This window comes from Aotus nancymaae, unplaced genomic scaffold, assembly GCF_030222135.1.
Source record: "Aotus nancymaae isolate 86718 unplaced genomic scaffold, 86718_ANA_hifiasm-v0.15.2.pri h1tg000058l, whole genome shotgun sequence".
Lineage (NCBI taxonomy): Eukaryota > Metazoa > Chordata > Mammalia > Primates > Aotidae > Aotus > Aotus nancymaae.
In genome coordinates, this window is record NW_026988472.1 from 40,243,547 (window position 1) to 40,258,584 (window position 15,038).

The window sequence follows — 15,038 nt, forward strand, 5'->3', positions numbered from 1 at the left end:
TAACCAGTGGGATTTCTTTCTTTTTTTGAGATGGAGTTTCGCTCTTGTTGCCCAAGCTGGAATGCAATAGTGCGATCTCGGCTCACCTCAACCTCCGCCTCCTGGGTTCAGGCGATTTTCCTGCCTCAGCCTCCCGAGTAGCTGGGATTACAGGCATGTGCCACTATGCCAGGCTAATTTTGTATTTTTAGTAGAGATGGGGTTTCTCCATGTTGGTCAGGCTGGTCTCGAATTCCTGACCTCAGGTGATCCGCCCGCCTCAGCCTCCCAAAGTGCTGGGATTACAGGCGTGAGCCACCATGCCTGGCCAACTAGTGGGATTTCTAAGTAATTTGGTTTACTCTTTAAACATTAATTTTTAACCCAATTGACAGCAGTCTTTCTAAACATATTTATACATTTTGTCTTTTAAAGCAAAGTGAAGTTGCCTGTTTTATAAACACACACTCCACAGAGATCTATGATATGTATGATTTTCCCACCTGCTTCTCTCCATAGCTATTGCTTGGATCCTTTTCCCTCTGCATACTGTAGTGTTGCCTTGAACTATTTCTTGCCCTGACATCCTCAGTGCCACCTGCTAGAACTGGACATAAATGAAGAACAGACTCCAAATGAGGGTGGGGATGTTATCCTATTAGTAAAGATGATGAATCCTACTATATTAACTCTGTTTTTCTTGTTCTGAGATATTTTGGCTATCTCTTGATTCTTAAGTGGGTTCTACATAATTGAGATGGCCGGAACAACAGCTCTGGATATCATACTGCAACATCTATTTATTGCTTTAAAATATAACACAGTAGCTTGACTTTTCCATTGTAAGAAAGGGGGATACTGTACAAATATTCTCTTCCTGAAGTAAATCTTAAGTACTACTATTAAGGAAAAACAGACTGAACTTAGGTAAGAGATAATTTAGGAATAGCGATTCACAGTCAGGCACAGTGGCTCATGCCTGTAATCTCAGGACTTTGGAAGGCCAAGGCAGGCAGATCAATTTAGCTCAGTAATTGGAGTCCAGCCTGGGCAGCATAGCTAGACTCCATGTTTACAAAAAATACAAAAATTAGCCAGGCATGGTAGTGTGCACCCACAGTCTGAGCTACTCAGGAGGCTGAGGTGGGAGGACGGCTTGAGCCCAGGAAGTGGAGGTTGTAGTGAGCCCAGATTGCACCACTGCACTCCAGCCTGGGCAACAGAGCCAGACCCTATCTCTACCCCATTGCAACAAAGAATAGCAATTCACTATATTACCAAAACAAGGTTCTTTCATGTTTTTTGTAAGTTACCAAATGTGCATTTCTCTCAAATATGAAGAACCTGATGAACCAATTCAAGAACTTGTTCAAGAAAATAATCAAGATGAGTCAAGTTTAATGACAGACTAAGTGAGATGCGATGCAGGAAGGAAATATGTCATAGCAGCATTATCATGAGGAGTAACAAACAAAAGAACAGAGCCAGTTCATCGCTGGCAATTCTGGAACTCTCAAGTCTCATAACAGCAATACTAGAGTAAGGATGACCCGATGAAGACTCAACTAAAGTTCAATATCCCAATTGAGCCTCTCATTCTTTTTTAAAACAACTCTTTTCAGGTTTCTATACATATCCACGCATAAAACAAGACAAACTGATTATCAAAAGACAGAAATAATACATTACTAACACTGTCTATCCACGTTTGGATTTAATTTTGATCTCACCTACCTAAGTTTCACAGGACTAAGATAATCTGTAATTGATATTCTTTTAAATAATCACCACTTCATTATATAATAACCAAGAGAACCCAATTCCTTCTATATTTCTGTATTCTTGTCATTTAGACAATTTTGTCATGACTTGTCAAAGCCACACCAGAAAATGGTCAACCCTGGCAAGTAAAGAAGTTGTACCTGTATTCTTACGTTAATTCACAATAGAGCTTAAAACAGTCACACGGAGAAAGAACACCAAAGTTTATCATGAAAGTGGAGGGGGAACACCCGACGCTGAAGTTAGATGCCATAACAATAGTAACTGCAGTCACTAACATTAACAAACACTTAGGAGCCAGGCACTGTTCTAAGTGCTTTTAATGTATTTGCCTCATTTAATTATCACATGAACCTTATGAGGGAGGTGCCATTCTTAGCCCTATTTTTTTACACATGAGGAAACCAAGGGACAGATAGACACAGTCCCCTGATTGATAGACAAGTTGCCATCGATCAATATATCCCATTTCCAGAGTCTAAATTCTTAGTCACGAATGTTAAAGTTGTCATTTTATAAATAGGCAATGGATGTAAATTGTGCTTACAAACAAAAGTGTTATTTACAGCTTTTAAAAAGTCATTTTTATTATTGTTTTAAGAATAATTAAGTAATTTTCACTATAGGGCACAACAACACTGAAACCTTGATGTAACTCTGTCAATAGGGTCCAAATTGTGATATCACACGGAGTCAGGAGTACTGACATAAGGCCCTTCTGTTACTTCTGGCAACAAACACCAGAGAGGGACTATCTGACAGACTGGTCTTATTCCAAATTCAGTGTATTAGAGTGATGTCCCATTTTATGATCTTGGTAGAGAACTTAGTAAAGTTCTGCGAAGTACACGTAAACACTACACATACAGATCCTGGGCAGTCTTTCAGGACAGTTGAGAAGAAGTACTCTACATTATTATTACTTTTTTTAAAGTCCTTACTCCCCAGACAGATTTGCTAATGGAACTTAGTAACACTGTATTTCTTTCCCTAAATATTTATTAGATATGACACAAGAAAGATAAATGAGGAAGAAAAGTTGACACATCATTTGTGCCTTTCACTACTATTATGCTTTTATGGTAGCATAAAGGACTGTTTCCCTATTTCTTTTTACCCTGAATGACTTGGAGTCCATTTAAGTTTGAACCCTGGCTCCCTCCTCTGCGTTACTGGCTGTCCAGCACGGGGCCAGTTCCTCGACTTTTCCAAGCTCCGGTGTCCTCGCCTCTAGCACGGGAGCACAGCGTGACTGTGAGAACTGACCGAGACAATGCACATCATCAAGTGCTAAGCAAAGTGTACCTGGTTCAATGTCAACAAAAGGAGACTGCAAAAGTCATCATTCACATCAGAAGAACACAATGGAAAGCATATCAGGTATTTAATAATCCAGGAGATTTTTTTGTCTCTTACATAATATTTAATATAAATGCCAAACTGGAAAAAAGTTACCAATAATGAAAAATCACATTTTCCTTATTCAATAATTTATCTAGAGAAAAAAGGCCTAGCAGGAGAAAGAACACTAAGAAGTTCATCCAGAATTTATTTGAACTCTCAAATCTACAATTAGAAAAGGGAAGAGTAAAAACAAACAAAATGCTCACCATGGATCGAATGCTGGTTGTCTTTTTGAGTGGTTGGTTCCAGAACTGCTCTCTGATGGTAGGGAAGAAACTCTGGTGGACACATTATTTTCGTGGAAAGAATTGTCTGGACGTGGAGATGGCACTGAATAAAGAAAAAGTAAGTCACTGATGGACTTTTTTTTTTTTTTTTGAGACAGGGTCTCATTCTTTCACCCAGGCTGGAGTGCAGTGGCGCGATCTCAGCTCAGCACAGCCTTGACCTCCCAGGCTCAAGCAATCTTCCTGCCTGAGCCTCCCAAAGTGATGGGATTACAGACATGAACCACCACACATGGCTGATGTACTTTTTTGGTCAAAGCAGTTTTCACATTATCCTACTGCATTTTCTCTAACACAAATAAAACAAGAAACAAACATAAAAATCCTCATCTACCCTTCACATAACTTTTGTGTTTTCTGAGGGTGAAGGCATTCCAGGGAACCTTCTCCCTCAACCACTACTTATGACACTAACTTGCAAGGGGTTAGCTGACACCAGGTAATATGTACTGAAAACAGAAACCTGACCTGCCAGATGATAAAGTGAAGAACATTATAGGATATATTCTTTCTCTCCTCTGTCTCTCTCTCTCTCTCTTTTTAATAAGAGACTGTTACCCACGCTGGAATGCAGTGGCACGATCATGGTTCACTGCAAACTCCAACTCCCAGGCTCAGGTGATCCTCCCACCTTAGCCTCTTGGGTAGCTGGGACCACAGGTGCACACCACCACATCCAGCTAATTTTTTGTAGAGACAAGGTTTCACCATATTGCCCAGGCTGGTCTCGAACTCTTGAGCTGAAGCGATCTGCTCACTTCGGCCTCCCAAAGTGCTGGGATTTACAGATGTGAACTACTGCACCTGGCCAGGATATTTTCAAGTATGAAATCTCATAGCCCCTACCACCATCCCCTGCACCGTTCTGGCATTCTTTGAAGTTCAAGCTTTCTTATTACAGATCAACAATGTAAAATCTATTCTTAGTTTGAAGTAATTCACATGTGTGCTGAAACAGACAAACTACAGTTTAAGCCTTGACACTTGGGAGGTAGTATCACTCATGTTTTTAAACTAAATTACACAGAAATTCAGCTAGTTCTACAAAAATATTATTTTTCTCTAAATTCTAAATGAACAGAAAGATAAAATACAATGTATGTGAGTAAATACTTTTTTGCTTTTGGGGGGAATAGTTATTAACTTTTTCTGTCAATTTCTAAGAATGGTTATAATAAAAATATACTGCAAATTTCACCACAAAAGGAATATACAGACTGTATACCAAAATAAATGACACCATTTCACTTATCTCTTGACCAGTAGAATGAAAACAGGAAGCATTCTGGAAACATCTGTCATTTCAATGATACCACTAAATCTTCCTCTAGAACTTAGTAGTATCATTGAAATGACAGGTGTCTCCAGATGCTTCATCTAGTTAAATATTTTCCTTCTATGTCTGAAATTTTTAAAATTAAAAATTCCACCTGCCAAGCTCTCACCACCCTCTCTACTGAGGTAGACATATGAAGTATTTCTCTGAATTAACCCATTTATTTTTTTTGCAATCAAAATAAAACCACGTTTCCAGAAGTAAAAGACTAATTAATTTAAATCTCCATTAGCATTTTATATTAATGTTATTCTCCACACATCTATAGAAGTAACATGCCTATGGTACATTTTAGAGGTAATGTTTTCAGCGATAGAAGAAAAGGCTTTTGCACGTGTATGCTATGATATTTTAATTAACTTAAATCTGAATTAAAAGTTTAGTCCCATAAAATTCTAAAGTGTAATCATGGTATCAGAAAAAAATGCATTAAAAGGCATATTCAATCAATGCCTTATGCTTTTCCAAAGGTGAGGCTGGAAGGGAAGGAACAGAGTAGCCTAATCATTAAATATACATTTAGTCCTAAATAACACTTCTATGCATTTATTTAGCTGGATTTCCTAATTAAAATGACTAAGCAGTTCTCCATGCCCTAGCCCCAAATCCTGGCCCTTTCCAACTATCCTCCTAAAACAACAGAAATAGTGGGAAGTCAGGCAACATGGGCTTACGAGGCCTTAGAAAGCTGTGGTGACTCTTGAAGGCTTTGCAGGCCTCCTGACCCCAGGCCTTGCTTGTGGCCCTCTGGGCTTGCTGTCCATTTTCTCTGCCAGGGTGCTGGAATGCCAAAGGGCTTTACAATCTATTATTGCAGAGTTACTAAAAGGGATTTGTCTTTCAATGTCTCCTAAGTTCATACAACCCCAAAAGCATCTGTTTTAGTTGTCTGTTAAATAGCAAAGTACATTTTAGGCTGTGCAAGTACACTTGACATTTTTCTTTATTTCGACAAATATTTATGAAACTATGCCAGGCAATGTACTAGTCAATAAGAATAAAAAGAAGAGAAGATGAAGAAAACTGAGTGTCTCTGAGGGGCTCACAACCTCATGAGAGAGAACTGCAGACAAAGATTCAGTGCAACGTGGTCAGTGTTCCATTAGAGTTACAGACAAGGTACCACAGACAGAGAAGAAAATGTTTCACTCCATCTGGAACAAACTGTGGGAAGACATTATACTGAAGAGGATCTTAAAGAAAGGGACAGAAACAAGCTGTTCCAGCAGGAGGAAGAGCACATTTCAGGCCAGAGGAGGGCACAGCCTGTGCAGACCCATAGGCTCGGCATCAGAGAGACCTGGGGGGTGGGGGAGAAAGTGGCCAGAGAGAATAGTAAGGGCGAGACCATGGGATGTCTGGAATGACATCCTAGAGAATTCAGTTTGTCCTGATGCCAATAGGAAGCCAGCAAAGGACTCTCAACAGGTGAGCAATAGGGGATTAGGGATGGGTAGGGTGGGGTGGGCAATGGGATGCCTTACTCTATTTTTTTCCCCCTTGTAACACTTAGTATCTTTTACTGCTCTATATAATTATTATGTTTACTGTTTATCTCTCCTCCTGAGGATGTGCGTTCTGTGATGGTGGAGATCTTTGGCTGTCTTGTTCACTGACAAGTTCTAAGCCAGAACAGTGCCAGACACACAGGTAACATCAATAAGTGTGCTATAGTTTGACAGAACAAAATGAGTGGTATGGTCAGAACATAGCTTCAGAAGGATCACTCCAGTCACTATATTGATGGGCACCTTGGAGATAGGGAGACCAGTTAAGAGGCTACTCAAGGAGGCCAACTCAGAAGCCAGGAGGGCCTGACTTAGCAGGAGCAGAGGCAGGGAGAAATGCTAGAAGGCAACAATGTAGGTGAGAAGGCTGCTGGCCTGAAGTCAGTGAAAGCAGTATGTACATAAAGCAAGAGAGGGAGGAGAGGGGAACCTGGTCAATGCTGGGGGTGGGCTTACCTCTGTAAAAGCTACCCACTCTCCTTGGCATGGGATCATTATACAGATGTCTATTTTCTTTGGGGGCTGTGCCATCATCAGAGTGTGGGTCATGATATACTCCACCCTGAGACAGGAAAGAAATTTATGAAAGTTAAGCCGCACATTGATGACAATATTGCCTATGCCTTTTTTCTTGAGACAAGGTCTCACTCTGTTGCCCAGGCTGTAGTGCAGTAGTGCGATCATGGCTTACTCTACCCTTGACTGCCCCAGTTCAAATAATCCTCCTGCCTCAGTCCCGAGTAGCTGGGACTATAGGTGCATACTGCTACACCCAGCTAATTTTTAAAACTTTTTGTAGAGATGGGGTCTTGCTATGTTGCCCAGGCTGGTCTTGAACTCCTAGACCCAAGCAATCCTCCCACCTTGGCCTCCCAAAGTGCTGGGATTACATGTGTGAGCCACCTGGCCCAAATTTAGAACACTGTCTAATCAATCTAGAATTGTGTAAAACTCAGAATTATGCCACAAGGAAAACTACTTACTTTTTAAGCCACTTCAACTTATTTGTGAGAGAGTGGATATTAATATATTTTAAAAGCTAGGCAGTTAATGATGTTGAACTAATAATGTTTACAGGCATATTTTATTGTGACATACCTCAGACTTCTGGCGTGTATGGAAGGAAGAGGTGCCTTCTCTGGAGGTCTCTTTGACTGATGATCTTGCCACAGTCATCTCTGGAGGGAGCTGTTCTCCAGGCTGGAAGTAAAATTTAAAAGGATTTATAAAAGCATCCTGTTCCTAGGGATGAAACTCATCACAGCCATTAGTTGGTATGACTAGAACCATAACCAGCTAAAATAAAAAATGTTAGTTGGCTAAAATACAAATATAGTCCCATAAGAATGAATAATCTGATGAATGTAATATAAGGCAAATTTCACACAGATGGAAAGTAAAATTCTCATTAAAGTTAAGGCAAGCAGGGAACAAATTAGTCTGAAAATAGTTCAATTAATTATTAAAAACAAAAAAAAATTACCCTTCTAATATCTAGACAGTCATGGTTCTGAGCAGTCCTCTGATTAGGGATTCTATTAGTTTATCTGAAATTTCTCTAGCAGATTTTAAGTCTGAGTTCTCCAAAATGAACCGTGCAGTTCCAAAAGTATTTTTCATGCAGGACTTATAAGGCAAAGTCAGATGAAAACAAGTGATTTTTGAATATATCAAGGAATAGAATAAGTCCTTTTAATAATTTTTGTGTTAAAATCCTCTAACTACTATAGTTTATGTGCTTAAATTCTTGTCTTAATCTCCTCTAGGATAACAGCACTTATGTTTCACGCATTTTCTGAAGCCAAATCATGACAGTGCTCATCTCCAAAGACATACCACTACCTACCTCTCTTAAAGAAGTGAGTCACAAGCTAAGAACACTACTCAGTCCACAATGGTGTTCACTGAGGAGGAAAAATGTGGCATTTTCCATCATCAGAAAAAAGATTAAGGAAGAAAATTACCAAGTCATTAGAAGGAGTTAGCTGCATTGCATCTGTATATTATGCACAGAAAAGTGCATTACCTTAAGCCTATGTGATATATCAAAAACATTTTATTTAAGATTTAAAATATGATTATTTTTTCTCCCTCTCATTCCCCAAATGCACTCTGAGGATTCTGGGCAGGAATTCAACCAACATAGCCTTCCTTCTATTTTATGAAAATGTCTCATTTGATTTTTACCACCCGTATTGTTTACAAAGGCCTCTACAAAAAGTATTTTAAGAAAACAAATTATTAACATCTAATATGAACTCAGTAAGAGTCTCTATGCTTTTGAAGGTGGTCCGATTCTTTGCATAGGAGTGATTCCTATGATTCACTCACAACTTAAGTTACTTTTCTAGCCTTTCTGGTACCTTTGTGCTTTTAAACTGGTACTTTCTTGTAGCTGGGCACTGTACCTCCTGAACTGGCCTTCACAGTCAGGAACAGATCTGTGCTTAGCCCACAGTAACTGTTTATAATTCGCTTATGATCACCATGTTCACAAAAATCCTTTTCCTGGAATTCTCAGAGAGCAATTACTTTTTCTAAGTTAAAAAGCTATTTGTTTTTGTGATTTCTTCTTCATTTTGTACCATGCTTAATGCTAGCACACTTTACCTAATTTTCCCTTCCATCTCTCCTCTACAGGAAGCTGTCAGGAGATCTTTCTAGGTTCTGGATGTTCTTTCTCCCGACAGTGTCTCCTCAGGGCTCCTGTGACCATTCCTCTGACTGCACTTCCAGCCTCTGCAAATGGGCACCTCCTGCCTTCTCCTTTCACCTGGGTATCAGACCATCTTTTTAGCCTCTTAGAGCACACTTCTGCTTAGAGGCCACTTCAAACTCAACCAACATGTCAGCAAGACACAGTGGCAAGCGGCTGGCCTCAGCACCTGGAGCCTGCCTCATAACCCCAGCTCCATCCTGAACTAGTTGGGTAAACTTGGAGCAACTCACCTAACTTCTTTGAGCTTCGACATGCTCATCTGTGAAATAAAGGGGTTGAATTAGGTGACTTCCAAATTATTCTCTTCCACTCCAAAAAGGAGGTCCTAGAAAAGAAACCATGAAGTCTTCCTTTTTCCTATATCCAATCCTTCAAATCACAAATTCTGTTGTTTCTACTTCTGAGGAGTAGAAGATCCACTCTGTTTCCAACTGGCACTGACTTAGTCCCAAACATACTCTCCTCGCCTCATGCTTGAATTATTGCAAAAGCCACTCCAAATCTTGCATTTTTCACTCCAGCAAAGTGGAACAAGTCGTAATCCCCAAAGCACACCATGCTATGTAACATCTGTTACCTTCCTTCTCCTTCCAATGCTCTTTTCTTCCCTCTTTCCTAAGGTCGCTGTCACTTTCTTCCCAACCTTCCTGGAAGTCTCTACTCAGGTGCCACCTGTTCTAGGAGCTCCCACAACTCACAACTTGGACTGTCCCGCTCCCCTGGCACACAGCATACCTCTAGTACAGTAGCCAGAATGTAAGCTTGCAGTAGCGGAACAACCTGTTGACAAGTGTCCCCTGCCAGCCCACACACTTAAGAGGACAGGGACCCTATTCTTTTCATCTTTCTAGCTAGAGCTTTTCATGGTGCCTAGCTGAAGATATGCCTGAAGATATCTTCACTCTTCAGCCTATTCAAAGCTTGTCTATGCATCCTAGCCCAGAGCAAGACCTTCAGTTGCCTGTAAAGCCGTTTCTAACTGCTCCTGTTCATAATAACCTCACTCTATTCTCAATTCCTACTTATAGCCATATTGACTTAGGTCTTACTTATTTCATTGTTATCATGTATCATTTAATCCTCCTCAAGAACAGGTAAGTTTCTCAAGTGCAAGAGCTCTCTCAGACTCTTTTGAGTGCCTGGGAACATTCAGCACAGAAAAGGTGTTCAATGTCCAAATACCAGCCCCTGAAATCACAGAAGCAGCAGGAATAACTAAAATTTGTTAGATACTTACTTTGTGCCAGGCACTGGGCACAGTGCTTTATAGATGAAATCATGAAAACATTATTTTTAAAACATGCTCTATTGTAAGAATGCTACTTCTTTTAAGCAGGTTAGGTCAGTTCTAGAGTCTGATGATAAGATGGAGGAGGCATTATGCTAAAAATACTGTTTTAAGATTTAAAAACAATCCAAAAGACTGAAAATTAACATCTGGCATAAAGTTAAATTTATCTATAGTTCTGGACAAATTTAAAACTTTTAAATTCAGTTAAAATATTGAGTAAGGTACTAGCAAAAGGTTTTGATTTAAGCAAATGTCATTTGGAGAGATCAGAGAAAATACCCATGAATTCACACTGTATTTTAAGCAAAACTAAAACCTAACCCATACAGCTGATGAATTCTGTAATAAATCAAAATAAGATTCTCTCAACAAAATATGCCAGAAAGGAACATTCAAGAAAAAAACTAGATTGCTAAAAACAAACTTTTGACTTCTCTTGAATACTCAACAGTTGATCTAAGTAGATTTAAAACAAAACAAAACACAACACAACAAAACAAAACAGAGATTAGGCCAAGTATTGCTTCCCTAAACGCATCCTATCAAGAAAAGCACAACCTTCTGTAGTAGGGAAAATTGTAGATGGACCCTCGTTACATCCCTTGCAACACCTTCCCCTGAAGGGCCACCAGATCTGGTCAAGGTGCTCAACTGTACCTGGGGTGACAAGAGTTGCAGGCTGTTGGCTCTAGCTGCCATCCCTTGCCCTATGCTTAAGCTTCCATCCAAGCCTTTGGCTCTCACTTTGTCACGGGTCACATACATAGAATGCCTATGAGGACGCTGCTGGGAAGAAAAGGGGCTTGTATAGCCCAGTCCATAAGAAAAAGATTCGTGAGGTGCAGACAGCGAATGGGAATGGCTACTGTCCATGTGCTCGGGCAGCTTCAATTCCTCCATTGTCTTAGAATGTCTGGTTGTGGTTCGACGTGAGTCCAGCGTTCCTTCATTTCGGTTATTTCTCCCTGAAGGGCTGAGCAAAGTTCTTGTGTCGCTGTGTCTGGTGGGGGTTGGGCTGGTGGGAGAATTCAAGTCTAAGCAGCTAGATGGGAAGTACCTACTGCTACTGGGCTCCGTAATTTGGGCCCTGGCTTCAGAAAGGTTGCTTACAGACTTGGAGTCACTCAGTGCCCCATGGCTTTTGGCCTTGGTCCTGTAGGAGGGACTCCTAGAGGACTGGGGAATGGTGTCGATATAGCTATGCCGACTCTGCTTTTCATTGGGCTGCAGTGTTCCAGCTTTGCTCTGAGAGCTTTCCATGAATGAGTGGCGGTTCTGCTGAGATCTGCTGTTCGACTTGAGGTACTTTGTCCCCGGGCCTTCTGAAGGCTTTGGGTCAATATTAAAATCAAACTCTGTTTTTGACTTGGCTTCTTTTGGGCTAAGAAGGTGTGGTATGTTGTTGTTGGTGAGATCTTTGCTGGTAGACCCAGGCTGGCTGCTTGCTTGGTAGGTTTTGGTGTGCATTGGGCTAAGACTAGCTCCGGCAAGGTTTCCATTTAGGAAGCTTTCATTGGCAGGGAGACCTTCGTCAGCCCGGGGCAGGCCTACACTCAGATTCTGGATGTCTTTGCTGTTAGATCTGTGGTGAGACTGCAAAGCAGTACTTTTGCCGGCTTGGTTTCTATGTTAAAAACAAAAGAAGTTTATCAGTTTCCCTCAATAGCTGACACACAAAAAGTATTGTTAAAAAGAACAAATACTTAAAACACCTGGAAAACTAAAAACATTAATTCTCTCAAGCATGTGCCTACCAATAACAAGTAACCTATCAATAGCAATTAAGTTTCTTAGACCAATTCACTCTGTAACAAAGCACTGGCCTTGATGAAATTATCCTGGCACTGCTAAATGCTCAGCTAACTTGCTGTCAAAACAGTTTCTAAATGATAATCTGGTAAAACATGCTCTCTCACTATGTTGGTACTCATATGAGTGTTTGTGATAGAATGACTGCTAAGAAGAGAGCTGAGCTATAAACTCTCTAACTCTTTTGTCTGCTTGAATGTCAGAAGACAACATTTAGACTTAAAGGTTACTATGTTTCTTGAACTTCATTTTTATTTGTAAAACTTATAGCCTACCTCAGAGATACATACAGCACATATACACAGACACCAATGTCTCTTTTGCCTGCATAATCAAAGAATGAGAATTCTGGCAATGTACTCAATAAAAGAAAATGACACTCTAAAAAGAAATGTAAACTGTCCAGTGAGGTTTGTTGGAAAACATGATGATCAATGTTTATGTCTTGGAGAAGTGGCAATTACTTGGGGCTCGTCAGACATCTTGTATAGTAAACAGGAATCCTGTACTATACCGGATTACAGAGAGCTGAAAGAGTTCATTTCTCTCCAAAATACACAATTATTTTCTTTTTTATTTAACACTTCATTATCCTAGACTGACTGAGCCCTCCTTTAGGACTTAAAGCTTCATTTCACACTTGGTTTAAAATCCAAATATAAATCCAGAGGAAAATCTTGTCCTCTATTTGAAAGCTGAAACTGATGCCATAGCAAGATCAGTTTGTTCTACTGTAACTATTGAAAGGACATAATTGTAGCTTGGGACAGACTAGAATGTTTAAAAATGAATAATGATTTACACAATTCTGGTTTTACTATGCATTTAGAAAATATTGCTGCAAATACTGCTATTGCTACAGATGGTTTGATTTGGGAGAGTTTTGTTCCCATGAGACACTAATTGGAAGTCACTTTTTTTGTTGTTCATGTAGAATGGTAGTCTGTGAAACTCTGCCTTCCAATTTTCCCCATGAGAACCTGCATGTTCAGCCATCAAATAACATAAGGACCCTTTTCCTAGTCTACCTTTCAGTCAGTAATCTCTGCCACAATGCTACCTGAGAGTGCCAAAATCTGATATTGAGCAAGCCTGTGACAGTGTGGGGGGGGGCTCATCTCCTAAATGTCCTCACTAATCTCTTCCAGTTGGGTTATTAGAATTGCAGCATTAAATAAAAGAATACCTAAATATGAGCACCAAATGGCAAAGCCCAGATCTAGAAATTACAAAAAAAGAAATACTAAGTTTCACTTTCTGCTAAATGATGTTAACAGAGTCTATCCGCAGATCAATAAAGTCCCTGTATCCTAAAGGCATCAGGTTTTAAACCACTGAGTTGTTTGCCAACTTATATCTTGGTAACTAAAATATCTCAGTGACTTTTCAAACCTAAATAGTGATAGACCGTCTCACCCACAAATAGATCTAAGTGTGATGGTTATTCTTCATTTGCCCAACCTCCAATCCATCCTCCACCCCATCAGCGCGGCCCTGGGCCTCAGGAACCCAATGCTGCAGACTGTCACTCAAGCTTCCTAGCCAGCTAGCTTCTGGTTGGGCTTAGCAGTGGAAGGCATCACAAGACAAGAGGAGAGAGGGGCTGGGAGATGTCTTTCCTGCTCCTTTCCTGCAGGCATCTGCACCCTGACTCAGATCGTGGCTGTGTCCTTCTAGATGACAGCTTCTAAAGAGTGGCTCCTCCTGCCCAGCTCCAGCTCTCCCTGGACTATCAGAACCCTACTTTGTCCCCATTCCCCTTCAGGCCTAGAGACAGTAATCGCAGACAGATAACATGTGCAGATATTGGGAAAAGTCCTCAGATCACGAAGACCAAAAAGGGACAGAGAACAGCAAAGGCAGTTGCTTGAGCCTTTGGAATACTTAGAAACACTGTTAGCGACATTGAGCAGAAATGTACATGTGGATTTTAGGAAGAACATATTCAGAGCAACGTAAGAGACAATTCTAACATGAAAAGAGACGTTATCCAGTTAAGGTAGAAACGTGTCAAAGCTTTAGGTTTTCCATAAGTGTACAAAGAGCCTAAACTCATTCTGAGTGTTTGTGTCTTAGGATTAGTTGGAAACTAGTGAGCTTTGCACCTAATTCCTACATAGAAAGGGCATCACACTGTCTTCGCATTGGAGCTCTGCCAAAGTGCAACAATAAAATACAGCTTTGAAAATTCCATAGATTTCTTTGACATACAACTGTAAAGAATCTGTGTTAAATTGCCGACTAGTTAAAAAAAATTTTACATATAAACTCAAATGGTTGCAGATGGATAGATGGATAATGATTTAAAGTAAGTTTTAAAAGCAAATGTCAAAGGTGCAAAGCTCCATTTTGACGGAGAAGGCTGGTGCAGGACTGGGAGAGTGGCAATGTGGGGCAGCTGACGCACCATCACATCATGTCCATGGTGAGCAGAACCTCAGGAGAGCCTGAGGGAGACAGGCAGGCGCTAAGTAACACAAGAGTCCACTGCCTCTCTTAGAGAGAAAGAATTTAGAAGACAAGGTACACAACAGTGTGTGTATCTCCGGAGACAAGACAGGGGAGTTTATACGTGGCAACTAATGTGATATGGTGCTGTGAGCATCTCTAAAACGGTCGTGAGAAGTCTTAGGAAGCCACCGTTTGTTTTGAGATTCAAGCTCAAAACAAAAGCTTTGTCTCTAACAAAAAAAGCTTCCATGGAATATGTATGGACCATAGACAAGTGTGAAGCAAAAGCGCTCGGATGCATGTAAAATGTGGTAAGATCATTCCTAGAAAAAGCATTTAGGACTTTTTCTTTAATATATTCAATACAGTGTCAAGACGTGAAAATGAATTCTTCCAGAGATTTTAAATTAATTTATATTCTCCTTTATTTCAAAAGGGGACTTGGGAGGACTCCTCAAGGACCCATACAGAT

The 15,038-nt window shown here is 40.3% G+C and overlaps 1 protein-coding gene across 1 annotated transcript in view; it reads right to left on the reverse strand.

The window, feature by feature from the left end:
• CDKL5 (cyclin dependent kinase like 5) overlaps positions 1-15,038 on the reverse strand; it is a 196,941-nt gene that overhangs the window by 12,048 nt on the left and 169,855 nt on the right. Inside the window, exons 12-15 of the mRNA XM_012434219.3 lie at positions 10,964-11,930; positions 7,395-7,496; positions 6,753-6,858; positions 3,372-3,495 (exon numbers count right to left, since the gene is read on the reverse strand). Coding sequence (XP_012289642.1) covers positions 3,372-3,495; positions 6,753-6,858; positions 7,395-7,496; positions 10,964-11,930 — 1,299 coding nt within the window. The remainder of the gene's footprint in view (positions 1-3,371; positions 3,496-6,752; positions 6,859-7,394; positions 7,497-10,963; positions 11,931-15,038) is intronic.